The sequence below is a fragment of the Rhinichthys klamathensis genome, unplaced genomic scaffold, assembly GCF_029890125.1.
Source record: "Rhinichthys klamathensis goyatoka isolate OS25496 unplaced genomic scaffold, OSU_Roscu_1.1 h1tg000476l_1, whole genome shotgun sequence".
Lineage (NCBI taxonomy): Eukaryota > Metazoa > Chordata > Actinopteri > Cypriniformes > Leuciscidae > Rhinichthys > Rhinichthys klamathensis.
Genome location: NW_026606964.1, coordinates 1163789 through 1188846, shown reverse-complemented (window position 1 = coordinate 1188846; position 25058 = coordinate 1163789). Strand labels below are relative to the sequence as shown.

The following is a 25058-nucleotide window of genomic DNA, read 5'->3' as shown; positions in this document are numbered from 1 at the left end:
AATATTTTCAAAACCACTAAGAAATCTAGTTTTAAATATACTTCTTTTGAAGTATTGGTGCTTAATGTAAAAATATATAGTGTAAACGATAAATCACATTTGAGAATTATGCTGGCTACTGTATACAGGCCACCAGGCCACCATAAAGATTTTATCAAAGAATTTGCGGACTTTCTATCAGAATTAGTATTGGCTGCAGATAAAGTACTAATTGTTGGTGATTTTAATATACATGTAGATAATGAAAAAGATGCGTTGGGATTGGCATTTAAAGACATTGTAAACTCAATTGGAGTTAGACAACACGTGTCAGGACCTACTCATTGTCGTAATCATACTCTAGATCTAATATTATCACATGGAATAGATATTGATGCCGCTGAAATTCTGCAGCAGAGCGATGACATCTCAGATCATTATCTAGTCTCATGTAAATTACATTTAGCCAAGGCTGCAAAGCCGACTCCGTGTTATAAATACGTTAGACCTATAACTTCTGCCACTAAAGATTGCTTTATCAATAATCTTCCTAATCAGTTTCATCATCTCAGCATCCCGAATAGCTTAGAAAAACTTGATATTTCAACAGAAACTTTTAACTCTCTCTTTTCCAGCACTTTAGACGCAGTTGCTCCGTTGCGCTTAAAGAAGATTAAAGAAAATAGTCCAACGCCGTGGTACAACGAGCACACCCAGGCCCTTAAAAGAGCAGCCAGAAAAATGGAGCGCAACTGGAAGAAAACTAAACTAGAGATATTTCGCATTTCGTGGAAGGAGAGCTCGATTGCTTACAGAGAGGCTTTAAAAGCTGCTAGATCTGCTTACTTTTCAACCCTATTAGAAGAAAATAAACATAATCCAAGGTATTTATTTGAAACAGTGGCTAAACTAACGAAAAAGAAAGCTTCAAGTTAAGAAGTGTCCAAGCAACACAGCAGTGATGACTTTATGAACTTCTTCACTTATAAGATTGATAATATCAGGGACAAAATTATAACTATGCAACCGTCTACATTTATATTTACATTTAGTCATTTAGCAGACGCTTTTATCCAAAGCGACTTACAACTGAGGACTAAACCAAGCGAGTCATCGTGAAGAGGCAAAAACAACGCAAGAAGTGCTCAAAATACAATGTTCAGACATAGCTCGGAGTAGCATAAGCCAGGCAAGCGAGGATTTAGAGGAAATGATTTTTTTTTTTTTTTTTTTTTTAATGTTAAGTGCTCCCGGAAGAGATGAGTTTTCAGTTGTCTTTTGAATGCTGTCAGGGATTCTGCATTCCGGATGAGGGTGGGGAGATCATTCCACCAGCATGGAACCGTGAATGAGAATGTTCTGGAGAGTGATTTTGTGCCCCCCTGTAATGGTACCACGAGCCGTCGCTCATTGACCGATCGTAGGCTTCTGGTAGGGATGTAGACTTGTAGTAGTGAGTGGAAGTAGGAGGGAGCTGAACCTGTGGTCAATCTGTAAGCAAGCGTCAAAGCCTTGAACTTGATGCGAGCAGCGAGTGGTAGCCAGTGCAGAGAGATGAACAGAGGAGTGACGTGGGCCCTTTTGGGCTCGTTGAAGACAAGACGAGCTGCAGCATTCTGGATCATTTGTAGAGGTTTAGTTGCACATGATGGAAGTCCAGCCAGAAGAGCATTGCAGTAATCAAGCCTAGAAATGACCAGGGCCTGGACGAGAAGTTGTGTTGCATGCTCAGTTAGGAAAGGCCTGATCTTCCTGATGTTGTGCATAGCAAACCTGCATGACCGAGCTGTCTTTGTAATGTGGTCTGTGAAGGTCAGCTGATTATCAAAGATTACTCCAAGATTTCTGACCGACCTTGATGGGGTGATTGAGGATGAATCTAGCTGGATAGTGAGGTCGTGCTGTAAAGACGGATTGGCAGGGAGGACGAGAAGCTCAGTCTTTGCCAGGTTGAGCTGCAGGTGATGTTCCTTCATCCATGCCGAGATGTCCGCTAGACAGCTTGAGATCCGTACAGCTACTGTGGGATCATCTGGTTGAAATGAGAGGTAGAGCTGGGTGTCATCAGCATAGCAATGGTACTGTCTACCACAGTATCGCATCAGGGAGTGCATTGTAGTCTCCCTGAGGAAAAATTTGATTCATTTGTTGCTATAGGAGAGGAAGAATTCTGCAAACTCGTTAATTCATCTAAATCGACAACTTGTATGTTAGATCCTTTTCCGACTAAGCTTCTGAAAGAGATGCTTCCAGAGGTCATATATCCTCTTCTTAATTAATCTTTTTCTCTAGGATACGTACCAAAAACCTTTAAGCTGGCTATGATAAAACCGCTTGTTAAAAAACCACAACTCGTCACGTACGTCAAGAAGGTCCAACACATTGACCGTTTCTGGGACACTCATCACTACACTGAACAAAATTATAAACGCAATACTTTTGTTTTTGCCCCCATTTTTCATTAGCTGAACTCAAAGATCTAAGACTATTTCTATCTACACAAAAGGCCTATTTCTTTCAAATATTGTTCACAAATCTATCTAAATCTGTGTTAATGAGAGCTTCTCCTTTGCCAAGATAATCCATCCACCTCACAGGTGTGGCAGATCAAGATACTGATTAGACAACATGATTATTGCACAGGTGTGCCTTAGGCTGGCCACAATAAAAGGCCACTCTAAAATGTGCATTTGCGCTTCAATATTACTTTCTTAAGCCACATTAAGCGTCTTATATGGGGAAGAACACTCTATTACAGTGCCGTTGTATGATGCACATATTCTGACCTACATTAATACAAAACCGAGGTTTTGTATTTACAACTATGTCTTTATTTGTACAAAATGCTGCAAATTCATGTAATTCTGGATTTTGCACACACAAGTTGTAAAGTATTAATTTAAATGTAGTAACACACATTTGTGAATTTGTCAAATAGACGGGTAGTTGTGCACACATTAAAAACTAGCACCAGGCCTATTCAGTTGTTTGTGTGTGGGTTGTGAAATGCTTGAAAACCGTGAAAAGAAAGTTTCACAATTCAAATGAATCAAATGAGGTTGACTCAGAAAAGACTTCAATGAATGAATGCGTGTCATCTGATCCACAAACGCACATCTTTTTTGTTGCATGTACAAATTATGATACACTTATACAAAAGAAAATGCGGTTGTAAATACCTGAATTGTGTCTCAACTTAACCATTTAAAAAACTCCAGTACAGGACTGACCACCGTACTCTGCTGCTGTGTGAATGTGACCGGAAAGAGCTTGTGTAAAACAGTCAACTCTAGGGCGAATGACATTCGAATCACCGGGCGAAAGAGTGTGATTAATGGGAATAAGAGAGGGAGTACTAGTAATATTCCTTCCACTCTGTCCTAGTTTGGCCCCAAACCAGCCCCCTTTCTCTTGCTCTCTGTAAACATAGTGCTCTACTGATACCCTGATCTTTGCCCTTAGAGAGTAAGAGAGACTGAACGTGAAAAGTTCAAGCTGGCAGGCTGCACACCGCTCCATAAACTAAAACGAGAGGTGTGCTCAAAATGTTGGTGACCGAATGCGCCGCCTTTGTCATCGGGAGTCAGTTTGTGTGAGAGGATTTGTGAAGCTAGGTCTGGCAAGTCAGGGCAAGATTCTGGCTCAATAGGCCCTAGTTTGAGTCACTCATGTGATCATGTGATAATGATTGGTAGGGAGGATAGATGCGAGGTGGTAGAGAATGGCTACTCTGAAACTCTTCTTTTACACCACGATCTTGGGATGTTTTGTTTCCGGGAGTGTAGCTTCCTTCCTCTATTGCCTCGTCTCTCTGTGTTAGCTACTACTTATTTCACACAAGAGTCTGCATTTCTCCTGTTTCCTTTTGAGCGCTGTGATGTTAAAGGAGCTGTATGTAAGATTGTGGCCAAAACTGGTACTGCAATCACTTTCAAATTACTGTAGAGCGGTGTATCCCCTCCCCCTCCCCCCTGACTCGAGGTTGCCAGATAGGCTGCAGGAATTTGTCCGACACGTTTGTAGCTGCTGCTGTGGTAACTAGAGCAGAGCTGGCAACCCGGATGTCGCAACACTATTGACTTCGTGATTGGTAGATAGGTGGAGGGTGGAGCATCAGACCAAAACACAACATGACAACATCAACATCAGTTGAGGGCTGCAACTTCACTTTTTAAATGACAATATCCTGGCCGGACTACTGTTGTCAGTGATATAAGTATTTGAAATGAACATGATTTCTTAATGTCTAGTGACATATCAGGGCCATTTTATGATTAATTGAAATAAATTTCTTACATACAGCTCCTTTAAGGAAGACACTGGAGGCTGTAATAAACAGCCAACATCAGGCTCCAGACTAACTTTTTTCACTACGAGCACAGTGGCCCCCAACTGAAAATTTTAGAGGCACACACCGTAAATCAACATGCTAACCAAATATTTACATTGCTACTAATTTCCATTGTATTACTAATAAATACTTTGATAATAGATGCAGAAATTACAATGTGCTGTTTAAAATTCAGTGTCACATTTTATTGTGCACTTTTGAAGATGTAACAACAAGCTAAACCGACAGCACCATCGCTGTCATGACAGTACAAATATTTAAAAAATATACCATACATTCAGAATAAAAAAAGTGCTTAGTAACCTTTCGGTCATTTCACAGTTACAAACAATACTTAACAAATGTACACTCACCTAAAGGATTATTAGGAACACCATACTAATACTGTGTTTGACCCCCTTTCGCCTTCAGAACTGCCTTAATTCTACGTGGCATTGATTCAACAAGGTGCTGAAAGCATTCTTTAGAAATGTTGGCCCATATTGATAGGATAGCATCTTGCAGTTGATGGAGATTTGTGGGATGCACATCCAGGGCACGAAGCTCCCGTTCCACCACATCCCACAGATGCTCTATTGGGTTGAGATCTGGTGACTGTGGGGGCCATTTTAGTACAGTGAACTCATTGTCATGTTCAAAAAACCAATTTGAAATGATTTGAGCTTTGTGACATGGTGCATTATCCTGCTGGAAGTAGCCATCAGAGGATGGGTACATGGTGGCCATAGGATGGACATGGTCAGAAACAATGCTCAGGTAGGCCGTGGCATTTAAACGATGCCCAATTGGCACTAAGGGGCCTAAAGTGTGCCAAGAAAACATCCCCCACACCATTACACCACCACCACCAGCCTGCCCAGTGGTAATAAGGCATGATCCCTGTTCTCATTCTGTTTACGCCAAATTCTGACTCTACCATCTGAATGTCTCAACAGAAATCGAGACTCATACTCAGATGGGAGGCCTAGGGCTCCCAGTGTTTAAATATTACTATTGGGCAGCAAATGCTAGGGCTTTATCTTATTGGCAGAGGGGTATTCCTAGTGAAACTTTCTCTGTGGCTGATCCTTTATGGCTTAGGATAGAGACATTTTCTCTTACAACATCTTGTCTTCCAGTTTTACTTTTCTCAAAAGTCTCTCCCTCAACAAAACTAATTGGTACTAATTTAATAGTTAAAAATTCAATACGAATATTAAATCAAATAAGTAAACATAAACTTAAATCACCTGACGTCTCTGTCCTCACTCCCATCGCAAACAATCACGTTTAAACCCTCTCAGCTAGATCGAGGTTTTATTGAATGGAAAACTAAAGGTCTGATGTCTATTGGGGATCTTTATATAGATGGTAAATTTGCATCTTTTAACCAATTGCAATCTGTATTTAATCTACCAAGGTCCGACTTTTTTCGATATCTACAAGTGAGACATTATGTTCAAACGGTTATTCCACAATTTATTGACAAACCAGAGATTAATTCATTTGAGAAAACTTTTTTGGTAAATCCAAGCTCTAGACATCTGGTTTCACGCTGTGTTAATTCTTTCCAACTGCCTGTAAACACCAATCATATAAAAGAAGCCTGGGCTAGGGATTTTGATGAAGAACTATCCGATGAAACCTGGAATGATAGTCTCAATAAGATTCAAGACTGCTCGATAAATGTGAGACACAGGTTGATTCAGTTTAAAGTGATACATAGATTGTATTATTCGAAAACGAAATTGAGTAAAATATACAATTCTATTTCTCCAGTTTGCGACAGATGTAAAACAGAGGAGGGTTCTTTGTCACACATGTTTTGGTTTTGTCACAAACTGTTTAATTTTTGGACTGCTATATTTGATTTTTTTTTTTCAAAAGTTTTTCAAAAGGAGGTTAAACCAGACCATGGTCTTGCAATTCTTGGATCCTCTGTGACATTGAATACTCTTCCAAGATCTCAGCAACGATCTCTATTGATGGGCATGACTCTTGCGAAAAAAACAATACTTTTAAACTGGAAATCGTCAGACTCTCCATCGTTCAAAGCTTGGTTATGAGAACTGTTTCATGTCATACAACTAGAGAGGATACGTTCCTTGGAGTCCAAATCTCATCGCCAATTTCAAACTGTATGGCAGCCCTTTGTGGATTTCCTCAAGTCTGAATAGTGTATAATTATTGTTCTCGCTGTAATAATTCATCTATGATTAGGTCTTGTCTATGTTAGTCTACCCCATCTTGTTTTGTTTTCTTCTGTTATGTTTGTATTGTCTGGTTTTCTTTGCATTCCTAAATGTATACACTATGTAAAAAATTGGGGGGAAAAAAGAATAATAAAAAAAAAAAAAAAAAAAATCGAGACTCATCAGACCAGGCAACATTTTTCCAGTCTTCAACTGTCCAATTTTGGTGAGCTCTTGCAAATTGTAGCCTCTTTTTCCTATTTGTAGTGGAGATGAGTGGTACCCGGTGGGGTCTTCTGCTGTTGTAGCCCATCCGCCTCAAGGTTGTGCGTGTTGTGGCTTCACAAATGCTTTGCTGCATACCTCGGTTGTAACGAGTGGTTATTTCAGTCAAAGTTGCTCTTCTATCAGCTTGAATCAGTCGGCCCATTCTCCTCTGACCTCTAGCATCAACAAGGCATTTTCGCCCACAGGACTGCCGCATACTGGATGTTTTTCCCTTTTCACACCATTCTTTGTGAACCCTAGAAATGGTTGTGCGTGAAAATCCCAGCAACTGAGCAGATTGTGAAATACTCAGACCGGCCCGTCTGGCACCAACAACCATGCCACGCTCAAAATTGCTTAAATCACCTTTCTTTCCCATTCTGGCATTCAGTTTGGAGTTCAGGAGATTGTCTTGACCAGGACCACAGCCCTAAATGCATTGAAGCAACTGTCATCTGATTGGTTGATTAGATAATTGCATTAATGAGAAATTGAACAGGTGTTCCTAATAATCCTTTAGGTAAGTGTATGTAAACATTAGGGGCACTGGCCAATAACATTCCACTAGAACAGCGGTTCTCAAAGTGTGGGGCGCGCCCCACTGGTGGGGAATAGAGACGTGACAGGTGGGGCGCGCCAAACGGGAGGAAATTTTCCTTTTTATGCCTTTATATCTTTATCCAGACATCCCAAATGTCCCGGAAGTTCCGGGAGTCTCCCGCATATTGATAGCGGCTCCTTGATGCCCGCAAATGAGATCCAATCTCCCGGAATCTGGAGCAAGACCGCGCACTAGAGTAGAGAGTGACTGCGCGGTGTGTGACTATTAATGCAGCGCGTTTGAGAGCAAACCGTCCTTATAGCTGTGTGTTGCCGCTTATTAGACCGATCACCCCCGGGGGCGACAACAAGTAACAGGAATTCCCCACCCCCAAAATAATGATTGACGTGACGTCGGCATATTAATTGTAGCGGAACAAACTTTTGCGCCCATAGATATGTAGCCTATGTTTCGCGCCGATGGGTAGCCAGGCGCGCTGGAAGCTGTTTCATGCGTAAGTGGGGGCTGAGGGCTGGGTTGGAAAATATGTGACGTCATTATGTTGTGGCTTGCGACAAGACATGAAATTTCTCTGAACATTGAACATGATTTGAGAGTGGCAGTATCAAGCCTGCAACCCTGCTTTGAGAAATTGTGCAATGCAAAACAGGCTCATTGCAGTCACTAATGCAGGGATAAATAGACCTGTCTTGCCAAATGGATTTCTCTTCTTTTCTTTTTTTAAAAGATTGCAAAGTGGCACTTTTATTTCTTTTCTATTTTTGAGGCACTTTTATTTTCTCTATTTTTGAATTTCATGCAAGTTATGATACAGATGCACTTCATTTTCTTTATTTTTGAACTTGCTGTTATTTGATGTAGATAGTAAGTTTGTATTTAGATACAACTTGTTACTATACTGATACTACTTGTTACTTCAATAAATTGGAACATTTTAAGCTTGTTGCGTATTTCATTAGCATTGTGTCGGGGCGATGGGGGCAGGTGGGGCTTGAAAATTCCCCCTTGTCCAAAGTGGGGAATGACCGAAAAAGTTTGAGAACCACTGCACTAGAACAACTTGTGCCTTCACTCACTTTATGATGTTTTATTAACAAGGTTCGGGAGGAGCAGGTGCAGATCATTAACCCAATTAGCACAAGTGGAGATCAATCAGTAATCAACTCAGGACAAGATAAATAACAGCAGAACCCACCTTTGTTCCTTGACAGTTTATCAGCATCCCACCTCCACCCCATCTCCTCACTTTAGTTCCATGCATGCCAAGTACGCATAACCTGAACCATAATAATTATATGTAGATGTGAACTCATGAAAAACTGTGAAGTGCCTGCATTGTCAGCAAACTTGGTGTTCCCTGCAGTTCTGGGGTAGCGACTGCAACATTCGCAGTTCATGGAGTTCGTCTCCTTTACAGTACCTCAACCAGCTGAATTCTCGCAGCCAGTCTTCCCGAAAATGGTGGGTTCAGGCCTTTTCACCACACAAACCTCTGACTCTGAATCGTCATCCGACTGTGACACTGTAGACTCTGGCACTGGCACACTAGCTGCAGGTCGGAAGAACGAGTAAATAGTTCGCTTGCTCGTTGCTCAGACGCACATAGCAGGTTGTGATATTTGTCTCCGTCTCCTTCCTACAGACGTTTACGCGCGCTCGATTATCTCTAGCACCCTCCCCATCCACACATTAGCCACTTACAGTGGCCATTCCCTAGTCTTCTCACACTCATTGGCCTGCCACACATTCTGGATTCATTGACGCACCCCTTCCACGTTTAACGTGTAAAAAAAAAAAGGGGGCAAATTTACTGGTCGCACATTGGTCGCAGACTGGAGCCCTGAATATATGCTCACTAGATTTTTTGCAATCTCAACCCCCTCGCCTCATTGCAGACCTCTCAACGCTATCTCACGACCAATTCGTACGAATTTGTACGAGTGATTAAAAGGTGGCTAATTCGTACGAATTCGTACGACCTCACTGTCTAAGGTGATGGGTAGGTTTAGGGGCGGGGTCAGGGGTATGTCATTCGTACGAATTCATACGAATTGGGCAACTCGTAAAATATGTACGATTTAGCAAAAATCTTACTAATTCGTACGAGTGAGGTCGTATGAATTGTTACGAATTAGCCACCTCGTAAAATTCGTACGAATTGCCGTGAGATCGGGCTGGACCTCTCTACTATTTCTCAATTTAACCACAAATCCTTTTTTTTTTTACAAACTAACCCCATTTTTAGCCATGTCCCGCTCAGGAAGAACTTTTATATCTTCATCCTTTCCCTTTCTAAAGCCATTCAAGACCTCATCCCTGCAGGTGACTAAGAACAGTGAACCGAACATCGTTTCATGCAATATCTGTTTGTTTTTTTAAAGTGCATGTGTCACTTTTGTCAGTTTGGCTTGGAGCTATTGTCTGACAGCCATCCTTAAAGTCCAACCCACCTCGGCTCTATCATTTGCATCCCAGAAACTAGGCCAATTACTTTAATTAGCGCTCCTACTGAATGTAGGCTGGAGGCATCATATAAGGAAGGAAAGCTCTTGTAATGCCATGGTTTTTGACTAAGTCATGCATTGGTGACTTGAGTTTGTGGCTAGAGGGGGATGCTTTGGCTTCAGGCCCAAGTTTTAAGGTAAATTTAGATTAGGAATGCTTGTCCAATAAATAGTCAGGTGCTATTTGTGCTATTTGTACTATTTGGCAGTGTCTTATGTGTGTCCCGTGGTAAAGTAGAGGGAAGGACAAGCTGTTGACTAAATTTCAATTTGCAAACTGAAACCAACTTTTTGCCAGTTGTGTAGCAACACAAATGTTTTTGACCAGTTTAAACACTTAAACCAGCAGTTCTCAACCTTTTTGATTCCCAGAAACAACCAACACTTTTTAAATAAATTATTATAATTCAAGTTGCAATAATTAAATTGTAGAATTACAATGGGGGTGAATTAAAATAAGAAATACCTTTTTTGTTTGATTTAGCTTATTTTTGTCACTCATTGGGATACAGCAGAGACAAGGTGAAGCAAGATCCAAATGCAGCAGTCTTTATTTTCAAACTAACTCAAATCTTTACAGAAAAACCAAGTAGCAGGAACAGAACCTAGAATTGAGACGTCGACCCTGAAGGCTGACGAGGCCGTGGCTTAGCAGGACAGGAAGCTTCCAGGACGGAGCCGGCAGTCCAGGGATCCAGGGCGGATCGGCCTCTGTGGCCTTGACCCTTGGCCCGTCCACTATGGCCGGGGACATATACATCGGGTTGATGTAAATGACAACTTTTTTGAAAACGATGTTGTGTGCATTCAGAATATTCGTTTCTCTAAATACCCGGCAATGTGTAAATGTGGCCTGGGTGTCACATGAACACAAACACTAAACGTGACAATTTTAAAGCATTTTTTTCTAATTTTAAATCATGTTGAGGCCTCCAATTTTAAAGCGTTTTTTTTTTTTTTTCTAGAAACCACTGGTTATAGCTAGTGGCTAATTCCAACTGACTCCTGTTGTGAAAAAAAAATTGGTTAGTAAAGAAATGCTGTCAATCTAGTCAACCTCAACTCATTTTAGAATAATTTAGAGGGGAAAAAATTTGTTTTTAACTAGGATGAAAGAGGAAAAGCAGTGAAGGACAGATGGAAGACGAAACAAGATGGAGAGAGACAGAGAAAGGGAACAGCAAAGGCATTCTTGCTTGCTCGGTTTGGCATCGTGTGAGAACTTTTCCACCCTTGTGTGCTTCTGACTAACACAAAAACACTCAAGAAGCTCACATAAACTCAAGCACACGCAAACACATCCTCAACATATTCTCTGCTCATAGTCTCACTGAATCATCTCTGCTTTCCCAGAGTTTGACTTGTTTTTACAAGAATGTGCAAGAACCTCTTTGTGTGTGTGTGTGTGTGTGCGTGCAGGATAGTGAGAGTGATAGGTGGGAACAGATGTAGTAACAGAAGTCCCTGGCATTATAGCAGAGAAAATTAACAATATAAAGCGATTAATACAGTTAGTATTATTTACCCCAAACAAAACACATGTTAATGATCGCTACAGATTTCAATGGATGTCACTATTTATTACAGTTCTCACACTTGCTGATGTAAAAGTTTTTAAAAGTCACCAAAAACCTCTATGACTAATTGTATGGACCAAAAACCCTTCTTTTTTCCTCACACAAAAAAAAAAGTTTCACAGAAGAAAGACACCTGGGTTTGAACCGACATGAGTTGAAATCATTTTTGAGTGAAATTCTGTATGGTGAGGAGGAGGAATTTGCTCTCTTTCAAAACAACATTGATAAAGCAAAGCAGCTGGAAACTCTGTTTTCTCTTCTTTTCCTCTTACTTCTCTTGTTCACTCTTGGCGGTCATTCAGCTTTCAATATATTTGGATTTCGAGCTGATTGGTGACCTGTCTCAGTAAAGGGCCGTCTAGAGACGCCATCAGCACCTTCTTTCCAGGAGTTCGAGGGACCATCGACACTATATATTTCACTGAGCCACCAGGTAATATCTGGCTGCAAGTGGAAGACATAAGAGACAAAACATTTTGGGAATTCAGCCAAAGGTGCATTTAGTTTTGTACTGTATGTCTTCCCATTTCTGATTGCAACATACAGGATCTTTTTCACACAAAAAGATAATTATAAATAAACATGTGGAAAATGTACACTCACCTAAAGGATTATTAGGAACACCTGTTCAATTTCTCATTAATGCAATTATCTAATCAACCAATCACATCGCAGTTGCTGCACTGCATTTAGGGGTGTGGTCCTGGTCAAGACAATCTCCTGAACTCCAAACTGAATGTCAGGATGGGAAAGAAAGGTGATTTAAGCAATTTTGAGCGTGGCATGGTTGTTGGTGCCAGACGGGCCGGTCTGAGTATTTCACAATCTGCTTAGTTACTGGGATTTTCACGCACAACCATTTCTAGGGTTTACAAAGAATGGTGTGAAAAGGGAAAAACATCCAGTATGCGGCAGTCCTGTGGGCGAAAATGCCTTGTTGATGCCAGAGGTCAGAGGAGAATGGGCCGACTGATTCAAGCTGATAGAAGAGCAACTTTGACTGAAATAACCACTCGTTACAACCGAGGTATGCAGCAAAGCATTAGTGAAGCCACAACACGCACAACCTTGAGGCGGATGGGCTACAACAGCAGAAGACCCCACCGGGTACCACTCATCTCCACTACAAATAGGAAAAAGAGGCTACAATTTGCAAGAGCTCACCAAAATTGGACAGTTGAAGACTGGAAAAATGTTGCCTGGTCTGATGAGTCTCGATTTCTGTTGAGACATTCAGATGGTAGAGTCAGAATTTGGCGTAAACAGAATGAGAACATGGATCCATCATGCCTTGTTACCACTGTGCAGGCTGGTGGTGGTGTAATGGTGTGGGGGATGTTTTCTTGGCACACTTAAGGTCCCTTAGTGCCAATTGGGCATTGTTTAAATGCCACGGCCTACCTGAGCATTGTTTCTGACAATGTCCATCCCTTTATGGCCACCATGTACCCATCCTCTGATGGCTACTTCCAGCAGGATAATGCACCATGTCACAAAGCTTGAATCATTTCAAATTGGTTTCTTGAACATGACAATGAGTTCACTGTACTAAAATGGCCCCCACAGTCACCAGATCTCAACCCAATAGAGCATCTTTGGGATGTGGGGGAACGGGAGCTTCGTGCCCTGGATGTGCATCCCACAAATCTCCATCGACTGCAAGATGCTATCCTATCAATATGGGCCAACAGTTCTAAAGAATGCTTTCAGCACCTTGTTGAATCAATGCCACGTAGAATTAAGGCAGTTCTGAAGGCGGTCAAACACAGTATTAGTATGGTGTTCCTAATAATCCTTTAGGTGAGTGTATATGGACATCTACAAAAATAAATAAATGTGTCTTTGTATATGTCTGGGCATGGTGTGTGGTGGAATAGTTGACAAGACAGTTATTTATTCATTTGCATTTGCTATATTTCACTAGCCAGTGTGATATAAATATGAAGTTTACCTGTAATTTTTTATTTTGGTTGGTATCAGACCAGGTCCATCAAGGCGGAGCTGAACATTTCGCAGGATGAAATTATAGGGATTCTGGAAATCCACACTGATGGTGAGATCTTTGCCAACTCGGGGGGGTCCAGACATCTGTGGACGAGTTATAATGTAGAGCACCAACAAATGTTTAGTGCTTTTACATACAGTAGCTCTTTGTACATGTACACAGGTAAGTTTGTAAAATCTTATAAAATAACATAATAAATATGTGACCAGGATTACATAAAATAAGCCAAATCTGCATAAAGTGTCTATCAGTTCAACTTTTGAAAAAACGTGTTTTATGTGAACGAGCCCTTATTGTGTTTTTATCAGTACTTTTTTCAGTTGATGCACTAAAAATAGTGTTTTGTTAAGTTTTATTTACGTAACTCCCATCAAGCAGATGGCAACTGTCAAGTGTCTACAACAGATGCGAGTGAACCGACCATTTATAATCCGTGTTTCTTTCCACGCTGGATGTGGCGCAACATGACAAATCCATGACAGTTAACTCATGTCACATCCTATTTCTAATGAGCTCTATGCGCTTGACCTCTTTCTGACATGAAGGGCAAATTAACTTGCAATGTTCACTTTGATCTGTCCAAGCTTTAAAGATAGTCATGTTCTTTTTTTCTATTAAGGTTAATTTTTGTTTGCTTCTTTCTACCTTTATTTGTCCTTTTAAAGAAAGTAAATCAATCAATAAATAAATATAGGTTAGGGACAACACTGAGGGTGAGTAAATTATGACAGAATGCTAATTTTTGAGTTATCCCATTAAGAAAAATGTACACATATACTTTAACTATTTCAAATCTAAATCTGAATTTTAATCCAATTTGAAATCTGTATCAATACCAAGCCCTACACTTTTTACCATTGGATATTTACCATTTTTATTGTGAGTTTAGGAGGCTGGAGAGTGACTACTTTCATCGTGGAGAGGGACATGTCAGTTTCCTCAATATGCCCGTACACCACAAAGAGCAGGTTGCCCTGATCCACCAGGTATGGTGTATACTCCGAAGAATAGACATCTACCGTCAGAGACTCAGCTGTAAAGATATTATGATCACACTATAGCCTTATCCATTATCACTGTTCCTAGAGTTCCTTTGAGCTGTTATAACTCAATCTCAAACTAATGTGCAGTTTTACTGAAACAGTTGTGACTCACTCTTCAAGGCTTTTATGGTTGCAACTTTGTTTTCGAGCTTAAAGGTCATGCTGACGATGCCTGTGTAAAACGCCACACAGCCAGTGATGGTAGCATTGATGGTGCAAGTCTGGCTGGTCTGGTTGTTAATCTTCAGCGTCAGCTTGAAGTTATCGCCCATTTTGACGGCGTCGGCCTTGAGCTCGATGGTCACTCCTGCTTCAGTGGGTGGCAAATAATCCCTGGCAGGAATGCCGGAACGCTCTGCATTTTGCCAGGCCTCTCTCTCCTTGAGGGTTTCTAGAGTCAGAAGGGTTGAAGGTAAATTGCTGGGATTTTCCACTGCTTCCCACACCATCAGTCAAACCACTATTGTTTGTTGCTCATGTACATAGGGTGTTTGGCATCCTTATGGAAGTCTGTTGAATAATTAAATAACTGAAGGACTCTGCTGAGTCTCCTAAGTGACTCTAGAGAGCTTTTGAGTGATTAAAACCAGCTGTGTTCTTAAACTGTCAATCAAAGAATCCAGAAGGCAACACAATGTATTTGGACTGCCCTTGAATATCAAATGACCCATGATAGATAAACATTCAAGGCTTTCAAGATGTTTTAGATAGGGCTGGGTATCGAGTTTAATACTTTTTAGGCTTAAGGGTCAAGAGCCCAACTAAAACAAACACCGATCACCATAATGATGACTTACAATTACGTTTTTTCTCCTTCAGTGATTCTGCTTGTTAACATCAGGTGTCTTCAATGTTGGCAATATAAAATAAAGAGTTCTTAATTCATCTTTGACGGCTGTCTGTTATTCAGATATTTTTGATTGATTTTTTTGTGTAAATTTTACTCATTTTAAATGGTTAACTTTTGAGGAATTAATTTGATGAATTATTACTCAATTCTAATTTGTTAAATTTAATTAATAATGTTGCTTGTAATCTGTTGCCACAATTATATTGACTAGATATAGCGTATTCATTTTTACAGTGCAAGGCCCTTGAACTGAATTCTGCCTGACAAGCAGGGTAAAAGGTTCTTTCTAATCACTTCCTAGTCACTAATACAATGGTAAACTGTAGCTTCTCCAAGGCTTGTGTTCAAATTTAGCTTCCAACACTTAAAGGATTCATTTTTCTCAGGAAACCCCTGTCAGCTACCGTGACATCCCGAAGTTCACATGCGAAGTGTCAGTCGTATCAGAGATAGAATCACATAGCTACAATGATCTAATGACTCCTGATCTAATGTCACATCACTTCTTAATTCTGTAGACTGATATGGAATGAAACTTACTTTCTGGATATTTATAGGTAGAAGTGATGTCCTCATAGATGCTACTGCCTGGTTTGTTTGTCAAAATGAGCTTTCCAACATACCCGGTGTCCACAGAGATAACCTTCATTTTTCCCTGCTTATCAGACCGATGGAATATCACATCACCGTTCAGCTGAAGACAGGAGAAAGTTATTTTTTCATGTCCATTTGCTTGTACAGTAGCTAAGATTTTAATGTATTGTAAATTAAATCTAAAGGTATAAATATCAACGAGAATTGACATTAGGGATGTGCCCGTATTCTACATGGTGATGGAAAAAAATTAGCCTGACTACGTCAGACTTCGCACTTCCGCTCAATTTCATTTCGCTTCTGTACTTAGTCTGAGACATCGACATGTCTCTCAGTTTTCCTCCTACCTGAAAACACCCGGCCAATCAACGAACAGAGGGCGGGCTGAGTGCCGTGACGTAGACGCTAAGCGCCGAGTTTAAGATTGGGGAAGTTGAAAACGACCGCGGATATGGAGACACGGGATGCAATTCGCTCTGTTGTGGAGAATATTCCTGGCATTTCCAAACTGAAGACCGAACAAGAAGAGTGTTTGGTAAACATTTTGAATGGAGGTGATGCCGTGGCCCTACTCTCGACAGGTTTTGGTAAAAGTTTAATTTATCAAATATTACCGATAGTCAGCGAGAAACTGGGCAGGCCAAAGGCCGGCAAGGCGATAGTTGTGATTGTGTTCCCCTTGGTTGCACTCATGGAGGATCAGGTTAAGGAGGCAGCAAAACTCGGTCAGCCATGTTCACTCCGGCATTTCGCTCGATGGTTTCGTTTTCGCACGTGTGTTTACAGTGGAAGTTCGATGCGGCTGAGCTGGCGAATAACACACGTCATAACCAAACGTTATGTGATTGGCTTACGGGTAACCAATGATTTTATACTTCAGACAAGCGCCATTATTATTTTTAATGGATACCCTGCAGCCAATCAGAATGGAGTATTCACCCAGACCATGGTATAACTACTATTAACTAACAAGAAACTCTGATTAACAAATTAGTAAGTAATAGCGCTCAGTTGAATGTGGTAGTTCACTATTAGCTAATCAGTAACTTAGGGGTGGAACGGTACACAGAAGTCACGGTTCGGTTCAGACCTCGGTTCAGACATCACGGTTCGGTACGATTTCGGTACAATGGAGGGAAAAGCAAAACAAAAATGCAGAAGGCATTGTATTTTTTAAATAAGTTTTATTAATAAAGGTATAGAACCAGTTTATTTGTAGTGCACTGACAATGGTTTTATATGATTAGTTTATTAATTAAATTAATAAAAAGACAAAAAGACCTTGCGATATGTTTGGTAATTGTACCTGAATTAATTTAAAATTATTTTGCTATATTTCAGATCAATATATTTGTTTTCCTTAATTTTAATTAACATTATTAATTGACAATGTAACATTATTCTCATCTGAATTACAAATAATTGATTTCTGTATAAAATAATACTACCATTAAAAACACATTCGATTTTCTTTTTTTAATCAATGTAGAATGTGTAAGATTAGTCCTCCGAGGGGCAATAAATGAAAACCAATGCAATATGATGAATGTCCAAAAGATGGGACCCACAGACTGTTTTGAAATGGAGTTGGATAAATATGTTTTGCTTTTAAAACAGTGTGTGTGTGTGTGTGTGTGTGTGTGTGTGTGTGTGTGTGTGTGTGTGTGTGTGTGTGTGTGTGTGTGTGTGTGTGTGTGTGTGTGTGTGTGTGTGTGTGTGTGTGTGTGTGTGTGTGTGTGATTTTGGTTGGGTGACAGTTTTAGGTTACAGTTTGACAAGAGTTTACGGTGTGACAAAAGCACAATATTGTGTTTTATTGCGAGTGTACACAAATATAAGTAAACACTTTGCAGGTTTAATGATCTGTATGAACAAAATGATGGAGTATAGGCTATGTTTTTTATGTTTCCACTGTTCGATCGCGCCCGCCTCTCTCTCTCTCTCTCTCTCTCTCACACACACACACACGCAGAGTTCGATCGCGCCCGCGCTTCTCTCTCTAGCCATGTTTCCATCCACTTGTCAATCGAATTATCTGAAGTTCGGTAAAAAACCTCATGCGAATAAAGCTGGTGAAAGTGTGTTTCCATCAAACGGCTTTAAAGCGGATAAAAACCTGTGCGTAATGACGTCACATGCTGTTTTGCGATCAAATTGGTATATCGAATTGATTTGAGACATGTTAAGGTGTTTCCATTCATTTTCTCACCGAATTGCACAACATTCAAGCCAACATTTGCGAACAAAGTTTTACTAGGCAAAATGGATCGCACCATAATAACGTTTCCATCAGCGTTTATCGCATAAGCCGTATATCGATCAAGATCAAATCCGATGAGACCGATTGTATTTCATTTGAGTCGATATTCATGAAATTCAATCGAATTTTACTGTTTCCATAAGACATTTTTCATTTGATATCACTTAATGCGGATAAAAACGTGTGGATGGAAACATAGCTTCTCACACATACACACATACACACACACACACAGAGTTCGATCGCGCCCGCGCCTCTCTCTCTCTCTCTCTCTCTCTCTCTCTCTCTCGCGCACACACACACACACACACACACACACACACACACACACACTCCAGCATTGCAATCTTGACATCGCAGCCTGTTCATTGTGCGGTCACACCAAACGCGAATAGAGCGTCAAATTCGCGTCTAGTTCGACGCTAGTCCAAAGCGAATAGGACGCGCGTATAAAGCCAACGTTTGACGTGAACGCGCGTTCAGAGCTAAGCCGATGGTACAGATTACGTGTCCCTAAAGAACCCGCGTATCTAACAGTAGTTCCGCATTACATTTACTAATTTGTACGCGAGTTTTATTTATTTTTATACCGTGTATTCTCCGTGTAAATTCGTGCACCGAACCGTGACGCCTGTACCGTTTCGGTTCAATACGAATACATGAACCGTTCCACCCCTACAGTAACTACTATATTTTTTCATACCTCCCAGATAACTACTATGTACAGGTTCAGAATTAACATGAATAATGCATAATTTATAATAAAAGGTAACGGTAACCCACTAGTAATGACTCAGGTGTTACTACATATTTGTATCAGTATTCTAAAGTGAAAAGCATGATAACTGCCTAATATTGACTGAAGTCATTGTAAGCTTTTGAGTGTTTTGTAAGATTTTGAATAGTAATTCCTTCCGATGAATTTGGTAACACTTTAATCATTACTAGTGTGTTCCCATGATCTTCACTTTAGAATACTGATCCAAATAACTAGTAGTTCCTTAAGAAAGTTGTAGTAACACTTGAGTCATTACTATCCAAAACCTTACAAAAACCTCAAAAGCTTACAACGACTTCAGTAAATAAAAAGGTAGTTATCAAGCTTTTCACTTTAGAATACTGATCCAAATTATTAGTAGTTCCTTTAAGGATGTAGGTAACACTTGATTCATTGCTAACGGGTTACCACCATTACCTTATATTATACATTATGCATTATTAATTATGAACCTGTATATAGTAGTTCTTAGTCTTCAGTGAGGTATGAAAAATAATAGTTACTGATTAGCTAATAGTGAACTACCTCATTCGACTATGCACTATTACTTACTAATTCATTAATCAGAGTTTCTTGTTAGTTAATAGTTACTAGAATGTTACTAGTGCGTTTCTCATATGTTCCTGAGTAGTTATTCATTAATGAAGGAACAGTATTCAAGTGTTACCCAACGTTTTTGTGTTCTCTCTGAATTATATATTTGGGTAATTATATTGTATATAATTTGGGGTGGGAGCCGCCAACAAGAATATACAAGGTATTAAAATCGCTTTTGAATGCACACGCTTTTTACTTTTGCTTTCTAATTTGTGATCATGCGTACTCTGTGTATAGGGAGCGGTGGTACTGAGCACACATTTTACAAGATAAGATCTGTCAGTCATCTCTTCCTTCAATCTTCACGTGATAAGTGAAATCAAACCGACTACCACAGTAAGCCATGTCCCTGTCCCCTTATGTCCCTTTAGGGGCTCCATAGAATACGCTATTCATTTTCCGTTCCTAAATTTGGATTTAGGCTTCAGGCACAGCCCTAAATGACATCTTTCTTACCTCTGAAAAGACAAACCTTGCATCGAATGGATAGCTGAGCTCTCCCTCTTTGATGGCACTGACAGACGTTGGGCCACATCGATAAAAACCTGAATGAGAGAAGGAAAATAACTCAATGGCTTGGAGTGCCTCGATGCCTCACCACCATAGGCCTCTATAGAGAGATTGCACCCTCAAACTGCCCCTCACCAGTCTCACAGAGGAATTCAAGTGTGCTAAAGTAAGACTCCAGATGACACTGATTGAATCTCGGGATGTAATGGTGAGTAACAACGCTGGAAACAAACGGACTGCTTTCAACTCCCTACCACCATCAGCACCCAATCCACTGCAGATCAACTTTGTCCGTATGGGGGGAAAGGTAGCCAGGTGCAGGCCCACTTCTCTGGAGCATGGTCAGCTTCGAGGGGCCTGTGACTGGAAGATGCTAGTGGATGTTGGTCGGCGGCTCGTTTTTCCTCCAGAGATTGCCAGCACCACACTTAGGCCTGACATAGTTCTCTGGTCACCCTCTCTGAAGAAGGTCGTCATCATCGAACTCACTATAACCTGGGAGGACTAGAGGCATATGAGCGGAAAAAAACTACGCTATATTTAGCTAGCTGCTGAAGCATTAGATTGCGGATGGAAAACTGAAGTCCGTCCAGTGGAGGTGGGGTGCAGGGGGTTAAGCAGTGTCTACCACCAGACTGCTTGGAGACCTGGGAATCAGAGGCCAGAGCCTGTGCCAGAGCCTCAAAGCAATGTCTGAGGCAGCTGAGAGAAGCAGCCAGTGGCTGTGGATAAAGAGACAAGACTCTTGCTGGGCTCCAGCTTGATTGGGGGGATACACTGTGGGGACTTGATCACCCCCGTAGGGCCTTCCTCAACCGAGGATGTCTAGTTATAATGGCCAAAACATCCAATGAAGTCTGAGGTGTACTACTGACGATGTGTCCCTCGGATCACCCATCAAGGGAGGATGCCCACCCAAAAACTCCACTGTGACAACTACACTGCCAAGGTCAAGTACATTCTCCTGGAACGCGTTTGCACTTAAAGGATGCAGTACATCTCGTCCTGTGTTTCCTGAAAACTAAAGGTATATTTATGATGGTTCAGAAGTCATGGCAAGGATCATACCATCACTGGTCTCCTGAGGGGTGGAGTCGATCACCTGCCAGCCAGAGAATTTTTTCGGCAGATCAGGTCTCTTCATGTACACCTCATTCCAGCAGTGGAAGTTCCTTTAAGAAAAACTCAACTGTATTACTAATCAACCTGTCAGTTTTAGAATATTGGATAGTACATTAACTCCATACTGAAAAATCATGCAATGTCTGAGATAAAACTGTGAATTATATTAACCAAGGAACCAATTTTTTGTAGTATAGGAGTAAGGACCACTTGAATGTAACACTATTTGTGTATCTCACCAGATTGAATCTTTTGTTCGACTTCGGTCCACTCTCCCGTCTTCTTCCAGCACAATGTCTGTATTCAGTTTGCCCGTGTTGTCGTGAGCAGAGTTGAAGTTGGTGATGACCCGTGTAGGGATCCCGAGACAGCGCATAACTGGGTGGAAAATATGAGGTAAAATGTGTTGTTAAATGTCACAAGCCTACAATTACTTAATTCTGAAAGTGTTTTAAACTATCATGAAGAAAAAGTTCTCAAACGGACGCCCCAAAGAATGTGCAGTGGCCATACTCACCAGTGTTCAGCACGCCGGCAAACACCCAGCACTGAGCGAAGCGCACAGGCTCACCATCTTCACTAGCATATTTGAGCAGGATTTCAGGACTTCCGGTCCAGGCAGTCGGTGATGTGCCATCGGAGAAATCGTCACTCCAGTTGCCAACCAGGACACCATCATCGTCATTGGAGTTAATCTGAAATATAACACCAAAAAGCCTAAATAAACAACATGTATTATATGTGTATTCATGTCAAATGGGTTTGTGGAATTGTCCATACTTTGATTACTATTATAAAATCATACCAGAGCTGATGCTTGCCGAACAATTTCAAGGGCACTTCCACGGAAAACTAGTGGTACTTTCCCAGAATCCAGAACAAAAAGACAGGCATCCAGAACCCCCTGTTCAAACTACAGGAAAACACATTAGAAGTTAATTCATGGGTGTCAAATCCTGGTCCTGGAGGGCCAGAGTTTAGCCAAAGCCGCTTTAAGGCAAGCCTTCAAGGTCAGCAAAAAATAGTGTAATGCTGTGGAGGAGAACAGAGGCTGTTTTTTTGTTTTGTTTTTGTTAATGGATGTCAATGGAGGAGAGGCTTCTCATTTAATGTGAATATTTTGTCAGCTTATCGTTTAATGAATGAACAGTCCCAATTGCCCCCATAAACCTTAATCGCTATTCCCTACGTTAGTCCACTAATATGGTTCACTTGAAGGAGTGAATGAAAACGAGTGAGCGAACTCGGACAGCCGTTGAGTGCACATCAGCTGAACACTCGTTAGGGCGGCGCAATGTGGGATAGAATGAGTGCACTCGATAACGTCCACCATGGTTTCGAACACCACTACAAATGGTGAAAAGTGGGCGATTGTGGATTCAGTTTCAACACTAATCAAACACATCTGGATCAGCTAATCAAGCTTTGGGGCTGTTGATGGACTCGATTTACTCCATCTATGTCTGCATCCGAAAACTAAGGCAGCTGACTTGTTGCCTCGCTGCCTTATTAACAATGACTCTGCAGGCAGGGTTTGCACATGAAGGCACCTCAAGAAACTGATTTCAGACAAGCTTCTGAGGCAGCGTTAAAGTTCAATGAGCTTTGGTGAGAACTAAACAAATATTTAATTACTACAGTAGTAATTTCTCGCTGTAAATGACATCAGTAGTGGAAAAGGTTGGTGAAAAATGTACATTTACTCAAACTGACCAGCATCCACAACTTTCAGACGCCATCTGTATTTTTTTGCTCAGCTGTCACAAAATGGAAAGCTCAGGATTGTGGGATATCAAAGGTAGCGAAGGATACATCAATGCTGATCAGATGAAGGCATCTCAGGAGAGAGGAAGTGAAGCAAACATTGCATTCGGACGTGTCTTGATGCCTTCATTCCCTGGAATGTGTCCTCTGAAGGCAGTATTTTTAAGTTTTCGAATGCAGCCTAAGTTTTGTTCATTGTTCTGAATCCAATCCAGATGAAGTCTTTGATAAAAATGTGATTGTCTCAGCTTTTTGTTCGAATTGTTGGTTTTTGATTAAATTTACACACATTCAAGTGTTGAAAGAAAGAAGCTTAGAATAAAATGTTTTTTTGTTGTTGTTTAAAAGCAGAAGCTCTGTTCTTTCTTTTGAAGTATTCAATGTTGACATATTCATACAACAAAATATTCTGGGGTCCATTAAAAAATTGTGAATATGATCAAAAATGCTGGCACTGACTGGCAACTTAAACACAAACCTCTGGCAGGGAAAGAGTTTAGGGATGGCATATGGGCCTGAGCTCAATAGGAGAACATTTTTTTATTTCCTTGGGGGAAAAAAACTGTATTACTGCTAACCTGTCCAAAGTTCCATGAACGGGAGGTAAAGTTATTGAATTCTCCATTGTAGATGGTCCCCACATCATTCATCACATACTCCTGTCTGTCGCTTTCTCTGGGAATGTACACCTGATCCGCTGGGAAGAAAAACATACAATATACATCCTTCATAACCATTTATGTCAGTGCTGAAAAAATGTAAGTTTGCTGGACGTGTGCATTAAATCCACGCTAACATCCATACAAAAAAGTGCTTAGTGCCATGTCAGGGTCTAAGCAAATGTACACACTTTTCCATGTGGCAGAGAGTATTTGGAAATCTAAGCAATTCTTGCCACTCACCGTTCTCAAGTAAAGGTTTTGGACGTTGACTGGTGCTGTTTTATATGTTAATGACATTAATTAGGCACAGTTTACAAGGCAGAGATCTGAAACCATTCAGTTGCTCCCAATTTCGCCAATGATCATAAGATCAAATTTAGGACGGTTTTCTATGCAACATTTTATTGATGGGGCCTCTTGATTCCTATTGGTTGAGCCGCGTTCAAAGCCATTGTAAATTACTCTACAAACATAGACCTGTGACCTCATTACATCAATATTTAAAGTATATTGTTATAGACTAACCTTATTTTATAAAAGCAATCAGCCTTGTGAAGCTGTGGTTTACAGTGAATTTAGAACCGCTAATGGGGTTTTCTAAATTCACTGTAAACCATGGCTTCACAGGGCTTATGGCTTTAAGCGTAACTATTTTACTCACCAGGGTCCCAAGGATTGAACAGCACATAGACATCGGTGTCAGTGTTCCTCTTAGTGCGCTGTTTTCCCAAATCACTCACAACTACAACAAAGATTCGAAACCGGCCAATGATGCAGTTGGCGTCTGGTGTTACGCCCACGGTCACATAATTGCCTTGTATTTCCACCACACGACTCTTCCAGCGCACTTCAGGTTTCTCTTTACCAATGGGCAAAATAATGTAGGTGCCCCTTTTTTCATCAGGTGCACTGCCTGTGAAATGAGCAGAACAGCAGACATGACCTGTGTTAGACTATGGGGATATTTCATGCACTAATGTAATGTACTGCTTCTTCATTACAGATGTACTTTATCATGCATTGAGATTTATTACTGGATGCAGAATCTCACCAATCAGGAACTCCAACTCCAAATTGTCCTGCTGTTCATTTAAGTCCCGGTTAAATTGGATGATGATGGTGAACTCTTTATTCCTGCGCACGATGAGGTTGGAGCTCACGTACTTGTGAGTGTTGTGGTCTTTTTTGTTCTCTGTCACACGCATGTCAACGCTCAATACTGAGACACTTGCAGCTTGTGTTTCTAGAAGAAGAAAAAAAGACTTGCTGAAAGACTGTGGTCTGTTATTTTGGTTAGGGCATGTTTAAATGCAAACACGTGTAAGACTTTACCTTCATCCAGGGGTCCCCTTGGCCTCAAAACATCAAATGCCACAAACTCAGGTGGATTATACTCTTCTAAATTTGATTTGGCAAAGGGAATACGGCCGCTTACCGAGTTGGGGTTGGGTTGTAATAACAT

At 40.8% G+C, this 25058-nt stretch overlaps 1 protein-coding gene across 1 annotated transcript; it reads right to left on the bottom strand.

Moving 5' to 3' along the window:
* Positions 1 to 14548: 14548 nt before the first annotated feature.
* Positions 14549 to 25058, bottom strand: LOC130072100 (coagulation factor XIII A chain-like). The gene is made up of 11 exons (XM_056237044.1): positions 24929 to 25058; positions 24648 to 24839; positions 24258 to 24509; positions 23513 to 23631; positions 21976 to 22083; positions 21688 to 21865; positions 21410 to 21548; positions 21117 to 21220; positions 19995 to 20083; positions 15850 to 16003; positions 14549 to 14850 (listed from the first exon to the last, which is right to left on the bottom strand). The coding sequence occupies exons 1-11, from the start codon at positions 25056 to 25058 to the stop codon at positions 14549 to 14551; spliced, it is 1767 nt and encodes a 588-aa protein (XP_056093019.1).

Bases quoted from the DNA above. Each gene is read 5' to 3' on its own strand.
- LOC130072100 (XM_056237044.1), bottom strand. From the start codon at position 25,058: ATGTTATTACAACCCAACCCCAACTCGGTAAGCGGCCGTATTCCCTTT. The intron at 24,840-24,928 runs GTAAAGTCTTAC...TTCTTCTTCTAG, and splicing joins AAGGGGACCCCTGGATGAAG to AAACACAAGCTGCAAGTGTC. The intron at 21,549-21,687 runs GTGAGTATGGCC...TTTTCCACCCAG, and splicing joins TGCCGGCGTGCTGAACACTG to TTATGCGCTGTCTCGGGATC.